This window comes from Cylas formicarius, unplaced genomic scaffold (assembly GCF_029955315.1).
Source record: "Cylas formicarius isolate icCylForm1 unplaced genomic scaffold, icCylForm1.1 PGA_scaffold_4__25_contigs__length_36172078, whole genome shotgun sequence".
Taxonomy (NCBI): Eukaryota; Metazoa; Arthropoda; class Insecta; order Coleoptera; family Brentidae; genus Cylas; species Cylas formicarius.
The window spans coordinates 11,266,150-11,278,302 of NW_026844334.1; the positions used below are offsets into that span (position 1 = coordinate 11,266,150).

Sequence of the window (12,153 nt, forward strand, 5' to 3'; positions counted from 1 at the left end):
CGCGCGGAGACCCTCCCGTAATAATATTATTTGAATTTGAAATCAACCCCGGACGTATCCCCCGTCGAGGGTTCACGTCAGTGGCGGCTTCGCCGACAGAGTAAACGAAGTATCTTTTCTCCAGAAAATAAATAAATAAATAAATGTGATACTTTACTATTAAATAAATTGTTATACTGACACGAGCAACTAATTTAGAGTAATAGCTGGTGATTAAAAAAACACATTAGTTTGTTCACTAGTAATAATAATAACAATAATAATAATCACTTGAGTGCAATGTAAAATAACTAGTTGGCAACCTTACTTATAAAGTAAATGAGCAAATAGGTTCTGTTATGTTCCAATTTCCGCTTTAGGTCCTATTTCCAGTAAAGTAAAGAATTACCTCTGTATTTGGGTTTTATTAATTCCCCCTTCTCGTGCTAATTCCATTCTAACGTATTTGGTACTTTCCTTCAAATCTATTTTACTTTATGTTTCTGATTACTTTCTTCCTTCTCTCTGGGATGATAAATTGGACGTTACTTACAGATACTGCTTTTTGCTAGTGATTTTACCTTGCGAATAGCGACAGGATGAAATACGATAGAATCAGCAATTATTCTTGAAGCTTCACTGGCAGTTAAAATCAAAATTGCTTACTTCCATACGGCTGTTTGCTTTAAAATTAATCTTTGCGAAGTAAATAATATTGAATAACATTGATCTGACCGAAAGGTTATTTATTCATACGTCAATCAGCCGGTATGCGATCTTCGTTGGTTACCGCTAGTAGGCAACCAGTAAAGCGCGTTAAGTTTCGCACTTTTGCATGATCGGAGGAGTGTTATTTCGCTCCCTAAATACAGTAACTGCCTTCATGCCATTTATTAGCTGCTCATAATTTAATATTTCCTTGCATTCCTTTCTTTTACTAATAATTACATTCTAATCACACGGCAAGGTGCGCAACTAATAACAGCGATCGATGGTAACACCCGATAAGATACTTTGGTTATATATAGACTATTCGCAGTGTCGATACCTCGACTGAGAGAATTTTCAAGTATATACTAGAAAATCGCCACGATTGCTAGTCAAATACATCAATTTCTTATAAAAATTTTCATTTACATACAGTCTCTACTAGCCATGTCGATTGGTTAAAAGAGCCCAACCCAACCTATTTTGTTCTTTGGTCTAACTACGCAAATCGCGCGTTTTTGCGGCTTCACTTTTCCGTTGGTCGAGGTTCTGCAAGCAACAGGTTCGTAATCTGGGGAAATTTTACCAATTTTAGGGATTTCAAAATTGTATGCCGGTTTTACTTTGGTCTTGCGTTTTGGGTTTGCTTTACCTTTCCTTTCGGCACTACAACCTCCCGTAAGGGGATATTCAGCCCGACAACGTTTCTCCCTTTTGTTCAGAACATGCCGCAATTCTTGCGCATTTTAGATTAAAAGTCAAATACTTCCTCTTCTACAAACCACCAAACATCGGGTTTTGTAAATAATTCATGTCTAACTAGGCTTTTTCTATATCGCGAGACAAATCAGTAGGAATTCGTAAAAAAAGTGTCAGCTTATAAAAAACAGCAATTTGAATACAAAAGATAAGGAGATGCTCTACCAAGGGCACGAGACGATCTTACAAATCCCCTTTTTAAATTCAAAGCTACTGAGATCTTTTAAGCTACTTGGCACTTTATTATAACAATCATGCGTCTGGTAAATAAAGATTTTTCATAATGTGCCGTTCTGTGTAAGGGTGGTAATATTTGCAGGACACGTCTTAACTCCTGATTCTAGGCACGATGTCCAAATTTTATTTTATGATTTAGATATCCCTGACGTTTGGAGGAGATTACTTAATTATAGTTGGTACGATTTGCGATAGCATAGTCGATCATAAAACCAAGAGAGAAGCTACCTCAGTATTTTACCTGTTTCAACTCGTAGACTAAGAATGGCAAAACCCACCCACTTATTTCCCAGTGTTCTACCATTGTCTATTACGCCCCGGTGTTGTACACTCGACAGAGATAGCACAAAATGCCGGATAATTACATGGAAAACCATATTCTACTATTACATGAAAATACATAATATAAAAGTGAAAAGTACAACTGATTCTTTCTCTCTTAGTCCCAAGTTGTGTATAAGTGGAAGCAAGATGAACAATCTATTTTATTCTGTCTGACATTTTATTGCCGAATGTGCCATCACAAATCGTACCGACTGCATGAAGTGTTTCCCCCATAGGGCGTCACATAAGTTTTTCCATTTTGGCAGTCACGCCCCATCGTACTTTCTTACCCCGACAATTAACCCGGACACACTGGTTCGGGACTCGCCAAATGCGGTTCACGTCAAAAAATAAAACCTTTATCCTACAGCAACAACTGTATTGTTGACAATACGTGTCACAAAACGTAAAGTTATTTTATATTATTATTTATCATATAATTTATCATATTTTATTTACCCTAATTATTAGAAAGAAATATCTTGCGTAATACCTAGTACTCATTAGTATATAAATATTAAAAATTAATTTTAATATACTTCTCGCATGTCTGTGCGTTGAGGTTGTTGGTCCTAACAACTGGATTGTCGCTAATAGATAGATAGATTTATCAAATTTTAATCCGCCAATTCTAGTTTTAATTCATCGTTATTTTGATTCCTTTTATGTATACACGTCCGTCAATTTTGATTTTGTTTTTCCCTGAACATTGCAGTTTTCTAGACCACTGAGGAAGGTTTTTGCCTGAATCATGTCTGTTCGTAAAGTTTTATAAATAAAGATTATGTGAAGAGGAAACTCTGGGTTTTTTCGGATCGTATCTAAAGTAATTATAGAAAGATGCACCGTCTCGCTGCGCATTGAATTGGTTGGAAAACAGAAGATTTCCATTCTTGTCCATTGTCGATTGCCATGACAACCGGTTAACGTGGCCGATATCGTTTCCATGACAACGCGTTTTGAACTCTGCCTTCTTTGCTAACTTTCTTAAACTCGTGCGACTTTTGGCAGTTTGGATGTATTGGAATGTGTTTTGGTTTCCGATATTAGAATAGACAAGATTCTCCTCGACCTGGAAAATTTGGGGGTGGGGGAGCGTATTCGTAAATCGCCAGGGAATATCTTAAACTTTTCACAACTCAAATTCGATTTTTTTTATATATATATAACTTGCGCCGTCGTGCAATGATCAATCAATCAAGTTTCAGAAACACATATTTTTTCGGGTAGTGAACCGCCACTGTTTCGCACACGTAAAGTGCCCCACGGACCGCTACGCGGGGAGAGAGGCGGACGAGGGTCGTAAGGGTCGTTCGGCGATATAGAGAGAGGGTGTGTTAATTGCCAACGGTGCGGTCGGTGTGTGTGGGTGTGTGTGCGCAGCCCTCTCTTTACCCTCCGATATATGTTTGCATGTGTAAGCAGCGTGTTTGCCGCGAGACGCCTGCGAAGGGGCGAAACTCTAAACGGCCTTTGAGGCCCGTTTTGAATTTTTTACGACATTTGCTCTTTAATTTTAACGACCGTAGTCTTCGAACTTTTGCGACCATTTTCCGTCACAGCTTCCAGGAGCGATCCTCCACAACCCATTATACTTTAACTTCGTGAGTGGGAGGGGGAGGGGGTAAAGATGATAATGAAAATTATTTTTTTTGGGAAATAATAAATAAATAAATAAAAAAGAATAGAAAAGTAGAAAATTTGTAAGTTCCGATACCAAAAGTTGCAAATTAAAAAAATAAATAAAGCATTTTTTAAAATTAAAACTAGTTCTATTGAACAAAAAAATTAAATATTACTAAATTGCCTCGTTTGGAAACCTGGAACAATCTTAGTTTTACCGCGACTAATAAAACAACATCGATAATGCTCGAATGCGACATTCACCGCATATCTTCGTCGACAGAATATTCGAGTTTTCACAACCCACAATATATATTGGCAGATTAAACACTCAAATAGGGACAATCAACCTTTACTTCATCAGCGATTATAATACATCTTAAATTCTCCAGAAAATTTTGCTGTTTGTAATAGACATTAAAACCTTTAGTTCCTTTTAACACTGCAGCGAACCAAATTTTTGACATGTAGCGGTTTCTATGTATCTATTTGCAACTGCGAGTTGAATTATAATTTGATAGAGGGCGCCCTCACGATTAAACGATTATCGTATCGAGCTACAACCGGTAACGCCCGACAATGAGATAGTTGTGAGTCGGTATCTCACCCAATAGTGCCTATTTTTTCTACAACTTGTGTAATTTGAGATATTTGGCATATCGAGAGAACCTGTGTGGCCTGTTATATCGCCATATTGTGTCAGTACGCTTTACCGGTCTTTTGTTAAGGTAGGTCGGGTATTTTTTGTCTACCAAAAGTAACTTATAGTTCTTCTAACTTATTTCCTTTAGTTAAGGAATTACCTCAACCCGTTTCATTGTAAACCAAATAAAGTTTCACAACGCTGATTGCAAATTTTTGTGCCCTCAAAAAGCGCAACACCCGCTGATCATCCTCTTCTTTCATTACTGAGATTGTAATTCCTTTTGTTATATTTATTATTTGTTACCTTCACTTAATTTAACTTTATATTAAAATATTAGACCATATCACTGTACGGGTTGCAGACTCTGGTTATAGAAAAATGGTCTTGTTTGAAATTGACAAAAAAAAGCGTTTTAACCCTTCCATCATTAAGGATTTGCGCAGACCATGCCTGTCTAGCTAAATAATAACCATCAATAAAATTAAACCTAAACCGTGTTGATTAACTTGTAAACAGGAAGACCGAGGCGTTTCAGACAGCGTTTTAACCGACAACCGACGGATAGAGCTCGGGGGATGGGGGCGAAACGTAGTAAATCCTAGACAGTGGTGGGAGGAGGTAACTCCTATCTAACCTTCTCCCTGTTTTCCCTAACCGGAAATTTCGCGATTAGTTGTTTATTTAACGCAAGCTGTTGACAGGGGGTTTTTAATTTTCATATGTATATATTTAAAATAATTTATCAAATAAAAAACTCCACTTTAGAAGGGCGGAATTGGCAAAAAACAAATGTTAAAAATTAAATAAAAATTCTTATGCAAGTAAACGTGTAGCTAAATATTATAAAATAATTAATATTCAAAATACATGAAACTTGACGATTTTTATTTTAAACACCCCGAGGATTCCTGCTATTCCTGTATTCCTGTATTGTATCAATACCACCGCTTATTTAAGCTGATTAATTAATCTTGTGTGGTTTGATGAACATATACGGGTGTTAAGCCAAACCAATTAGTATTTGTGGCACTTTTAATTTCAACCTGGTAACAGACAGTAGGTTCGAGGAGAGTAATGGAATGAATATAGGAAAATTTTTAAGGTATGAAAAAACTTTTTTTTGACTTGCGGCTGAAGCTAAAGATTGTTCGATCAATAGTGTCATACAAAATACAATACAATAGCTGTGTTTTGAGTGAATCTATTTATAAACCAAATAATCCAAAACGCAAAAAAATTCGTCAAAAAATATCAGCTATCACGTCCGGTTACCGGCGTTTCGATAGCAATATTTTCCCCACTATTTTTATTAGTTTTTCTATTTGTTAAGAACGAAAAAAATTAAAACCAATGTTTGATAATTTTCTCTTTTAGCATTACTTAAGAAAGCCCAGAACTTCCGGATCGTTTCAAATAAACAATTAAAAAAAAAGAAAATCGTTATTAACAAATAAGTGCGAACAATATTGAACACTTACATGAAACGCCTTCTTTTATAGCCCAAGAGACTTCTTTTGCTGTCGTATGAAGCTTGTTCAATATGTTTTGCTTTTGTTTATAAACAATTAATAAATTAAGAAACAGTTTAGACGTTTTTCTATCGCAACTTTTTTGTTTATTGTCCGATCCACCCAAACCACAGCTCATTTTAAAGGTATTTTCAAGGTGCAACGATTGCATTGAAAGGCAAATTTGTTACTAATTATTAAATTCAATGGTTGATCGGTTTTCAAAACCAATTCAATCCTACCATTATCCTTAAACCTACTGTCCGGCAGTTTCTCCGAAAATCAACGCGTTTATCCTTTAATTCGGCTGGCCTATATGACAAAAAAAGATTTAAAAAATCCGTCCGCGTGAAAACCCACCTCCCACGTTCACACAGCAATAAAAATAAATAATGATTATTAAATATTCCGGGGCGACTCCGGTCGACGGCCGCGAAGAAACGCCGGGGCGTGCGTTTTGAATAATTAAAAGAAGTTAATTAAAATAAATTGAAATATTTATACGGTCGGCTTAATGCGTATACATTTTGTATTACAATTACCAGGCGATAAAATATTCACGGTATGACGAAAAGCGTTTACGCCGTCGCCGTCGCCGACCCCCCACAACCCCCCTACCGGCGAGGGATGGGGGGTAATACGGCCGAGTACGTTTTCGTGTAGGGAATTAAATCGGTAATTTTATATAATATATTATATACGGTATTTTGACGGAGTTATTGAACTCACCTGTTTGTGCATTTCCACGTTGAGGCCGTAAGACATTTCGTAATACTGAAACAGAAAATCCATTATTGATGGAGCGTCGTCTGCATCCGGTCGGATAACAATTTTAAACAAACGCGCATTTTAATGTTTTATATATTATATTCGTTTCTCTCCAGAATAGCGTCAAAGTAAAATTGGCAATGATAAAATATCAATTTTCTTTTCAATTTGGTTTTCTTTAAAGATTGATGAAAAAAAGAATCTTGCAAATTGCAACAGAAAATTATTTTTATTTAAATAATTACCGTAGCAACTATTATTAAACCCTTTATCGCGAAAAAGTATAAAAATATACAACGACTAAGAAATTTGTTCAAGATATTTCGTATATTATATCATTGTGGCTACAGTAACAATAGTAATACATTTATTGTTGTCAATTACAATAAATGGTATAGTACATGGTCAAAAAAAGGGGTTCTTTTAAATAAAACCAGATAACAAAACTTCTTAAAATACAGATTCCAGTTGTGTTATAATTTAATGTTAATCTTCCTTCGAATTTGGTCCACTTTACAGAATAACTGGTACCATAGATCAGTATGAAAGCATTAACGTAAGGGAACCTTATGGAGAAGAAATATATCAACTCTTTGGAAATTTCAGCACGAGTAATGATCCTAAGAATTTTGATAGTAGGATCACTGCCATTTTTACAATGTCCATCTTGTGGCCCAGTCCTTAACCCAATCTGTGGATGATCATCAAAAACGCGTTAGGTTCGAGAAATTTTTAAAATTTTGACGAACTATGGGAGGCTATGAGAGAAGCTTGGACCGACATTCCATTACAGACTTGCAGATGCCTAATACAGTCCATGCCGAGGAGGTATTTGAAATTCATTGAAGATACTCGATGCCCAACTAAATATTAGATATTAGAGTGAGACAAAACCTGATGTGTGGTTAAAAAATATTGACTAAAAACAATTCAAATTCAAATTACTGTTCAAAAATACAGTTTTTTTTTAAATAAATTAAGGCATAAAATTATTGTTTAAACCGATGTATAGTATATAAGTAACAATAATGTGATATTCGAAATATCTTGAACAGATTTCATAGTACCAACAATTAAAATTATCGTTTCTAATTAGTTTTCCATCACTGTAAATCTTCGTTGCGAGAAGCAATGAAATAAGTTTGCTATTTGCTAGAGACATAAATGTATAAGTTACGGGCATAGATGATAAATAGGGCAATGTACCCGGCAAATACCCCGACAATGTTGGTTAGTTTTCGTTACTTTTGGTTAGTTTGGCAGCGTGGTTAAATGCGACATATTGTTCCACAAGATATTGGTAATGTTGCTGGGTCGCTGTTAGCAATACCCGATTTTCCACGATGCCCGGGACCTATACAAAAGTGCAAACTCTTAAAAGCTTATTTTTAATAAGCTAGAGCTTAATTTATCGCCATTGTTTTTAAAAGCTTTAAGAATTGCATCTTTTGCGATTTTTTTTTATTACAACATTTATAGCAAAACCTTTTTGCAAAAATAGCTAAAAAGTCTTCTAAATAGCTAAATATTCACAAAAATTCAACATATATATAATCGTCACATCGCTTCGTAACATAACCTATTATTCTAGAATTTGAATTCTGTTCAAAAAATGACATTGAGCTATAAAGAGCAATAAAAATTCCGCCTATACAATCAAATCCTACGCAGAGATTTAAGATACCAAAACACATACTGCATGTTATTTCAAATATTCAGTATTTATATATATTTTATATTTTTTTTATATTTAGCGTCTTTCAGTTAGTCGACATTCCACGCTGTATTGCGAATACCGAGCCTACGTAATAAACAAATAGTCAAAAACAAAACATTCGCAATCACAATTTAATATACATAATATACATACGTGAATACGTGACACAAATATCATTAGACAGATATACGCGACGCATATAGAGCAGATGGGCGGGAATTGCGTTGAACAAATACAAACAAAAGAGGTACGCCGACAACGACGGAATTAATATATAAAATAATTATAAAACGTCATATTAGCATACCGTACGTATATGATTATTGGTAGTCGAGTGAATAAACTAACAATACGTGTAATTACGCTAGCGCATTTGCATTTCATCGATTAGATTCGAGGCAGCACCGACACACTGTTATATAGAGGTTATATATCGAGGAAAATTTTCCAATTACATTAACCGGCAAAACGATAAATAATAAAACGAATTTATTATAGCGACCGCTTAAATGTTAGTTTTAATGAGTAGTCGATGTTGTGCCTGGTTTTTCAATTCCCAGAAAATCTTAATCGCGATATGAATATCTCGACATCGCACCACAAATGACATAGAACCACTAGGTATTGACGATGAAACACACATGGCATTTTAAAACTTCGCGGAATCGAGTTACCTTTGGATTGCTAGCAAGCCTCTGACATTTCCGAAATGGACAGATTTTTTCGAACACAGCGGTTAAATAATATATCTGCAGGTAAGCTTTGATTTGATTAGAGCCAGTATATGAATTAGTGGTGTAAAATGACAGGAAAAAGTTAATCTAAAACACAGTCGTCGAAGATTTCATTTTACAATTACAATTAGGTATGAAAAAGACGGCTACTAACCTCGTAAGTCTCCCGAAAGGATCCCTAGTGATTCCAAAATGAAAGGACGCCCCAACACACTTTGGATATGATAAGACACTAAACAACTATACAAAATATGGTCAAATAATACAACAAATAGAGGTTCCACGCCGAGGATATGCAATGACGTCAGTTTCAAATGCTCAACTCTATCGAGAACCAAAAACTTGTTCTTAATCTTAAATAAAAACCAAGCGAAAATATAATGATTATAACAGGGTTTGTAGAAGCTACAACCTCGTGTTACCCAACCAGCTAATTAGTGCTTTTAAACAGATTAGGTCTATCCACCAGACGAACATTTGCACGCAAATGATATTACGTTTTGAAGATAAAAAAGACAACATCAAACTAACCAAGCAACAAGTGGGTAACACATTACTTTTTTATTTCCCACAAGGCAACATGAAATATTTTCAGCACCAATCAATCCACCCGACCGCAAAAGGGGTGGGCAGAAAAAAATATACGAAATAACAATCAACGATCAGTCTTACAAAGATTACATAAGATCTGTGCGATTCACTCCGCTTGTCAATGATAAATCCACAGCTAAATTACAACTCGCAAGAATTAAAATAGACGCAAACTGACTTCGTTACCTGTGCCCGTCAAATACGTACCTAATTTGAGCGTAGAAAAGAGTAAACATTGCATTTTTATGAAGCAAAAATAATTATTTAGAACACAAGAATTGTGGCCCTTCGGCACGTGCAAGAAAGAAAATTCCAGTTCGACACCATGTCAAAATTTCCAGAAAATCAAAATAAACGCACAATGAAGAAAAGAGAGAAATAAAAAAGGATACAACATTAATTCCTACACCAGTTACCATTGAGGATGATGGCGCTAGGCTTGAGTCGGAATTGATTCCAATAAAAATTTATCAGATGCAATATTGAATGATGTAAATTGCAAATCGGGTTTCGAATTGTTGATAAGAGTACCTGGTTACATAATAATAACACTTTCCAACCTAACAAATCGAGAAACATCTTTTTTTACTGTCAACGTGATCAGAGACCATAGTTGCCTCAACCAATGAGCTACAACAAAGTTGGGAAATTCCTAAGTAATAAATTGATGTTTTCGTACGCTTTCAAGTACAAAGCATGTACTTGCGTTAAAAACAATGTCGGACATCGCTAATGTGAGCGGGAAAAAGAAACAATCGAAAACTCGATAATGGACGAATGTTAAAATCGTGTACTGGAGGTAGTTAGCGCGTTTCGGAACACAATGTTCCGCGATATTTAGTCGATCAACTCTCCCACTTTGGTTGCGCGCTTGTCCGTAATTAAAATGCGACATGTGTTTTCACGTGGTCACCATGTAAGGTTAAAAAAGGTTATGGGTCGGTTTTTCAATATAATGCTAAACTTTTAATTAACAAGACCTCTACCTTGCAAGTTAACACTTACGGTAAGTGCGGAAGATTTGACCCACTTGTATCATCTTGCCAGAATTCGTATGCATTCCGTTTTTAATTAAAATTTACCGCTAACCGCTAACAATCTCAATTTCAGACTCGCCTTTAAAAATTTCAATGAATGAAAACTTTGAGTAAAACGCAATTTGGCAATATATACTACCATACTACCGATTTAGTCACTCCTTGCATTTTCAAAATTATTTTTTTTTAGCATTATGACAGTTAGTTTCAATACTTCCTTCTTTTTCGCATTGGCTCGTCTATCCCAAACGTTTGGGGGTCTGTGGACCTATTCGACAACGGAAACGTTCCGTGCATTACCATAATCCCAAGAATCACCAAAATAGGAATTAGCAGCAAATATTGCGATGAAAAACAACGGTGACCGAAAACTGTATTTTCTTTTAGGAATTAAATATTTTACAAAATATCTATAAAATATTTTCAATACAACTTACACATCAATAAAATTAACATTTAACGTGCGATCTGCAAACGGCTTCTATATTCGATAAGTCGATTTAAAATAATAAATACAAATATTGGGTTGTTCGGAAAGTCATTTCGTTTTTTTTTTGGGAACATGAAAGACAGTTTTCGTATAATGAATAAATATTTTATTAAATTATATATTGGCCATTCTGGTCGAACACCTTTTGCCATCTTTCTGGCAGTAACATAATTCCCCTCTAATAAAAGTTTTGGTCCTTGATGGCAAAAAACTGGTTCAGGTGGTTTTTGAGATCTTCATTTGAGGTAAAGGTTTTGCCATCCAAAAAATTTTGCAGGGACCGGAACAAATAGTAGTCGGAAGGCGCCAGATCTGGAGAATATGGTGGATGTTGCAGTACGTCCCATTCAAGCTGTAAAAGTTTTTGGCGAGTGACCAAACTTGTGTGAGGTCTCGCATTATCCTGGTGGAACACTACACCCTTCCTGTTGATTAATTCGGGCCTCTTCTCTTTAAGTGAATCATTCAATTTGTCCAGTTGATGACAATAGACTTCTGAATTAATCGTTGTATTGTCCGGCAAAAGCTCAAAAAAAAACGAATCCTTTGACATCCCTCCAAACGGAGAGCATCACCTTTTTTTGGTGAATGTTGGCTTTTGACACGCTTTGCGCCGTTCATCTTTTCTGCTCCATGACCTCTTGCGTTTAACATTGTTGTATACAACCCATTTTTGGTTCCCAGTAATAATCCGCTTCAAAAATGGATCATTTTCTTGACGTTTGAGGAGCGAATCACACACGTCAACGCGACGACACAAATTTCGTTCCGTAAGGACCTGGGGCACCCATACATCGAGCTTCGAGGTTAAGCCCATGCCTTTCAAATGGCCATAAACAGTCGAATTCGACAAATTTAATCTCTCACCGATCTCTCGTGTGGTTATTCGCCGATTTGCATCAACCTCGCATTGCCTTTATCGCATCTTTGTCAACTTCGACCGGCCTTCCAGACCGTGGTGCATCTTCGACATCAAAATTGCCGGATCGAAATTTTGCAAACCAGTTCTGGCACTGGCGTACTGTTAACACG

The 12,153-nt window shown here is 35.9% G+C and overlaps 1 protein-coding gene across 1 annotated transcript in view; it reads right to left on the bottom strand.

Annotated features, from left to right (window-relative positions):
* Positions 1-12,153, bottom strand: part of LOC132701098 (transducin-like enhancer protein 4) — a 272,931-nt gene that overhangs the window by 182,193 nt on the left and 78,585 nt on the right. Inside the window, exon 4 of the mRNA XM_060668779.1 lies at positions 6,514-6,558. Within this exon, the coding sequence (XP_060524762.1) occupies positions 6,514-6,558 (45 nt within the window). The remainder of the gene's footprint in view (positions 1-6,513; positions 6,559-12,153) is intronic.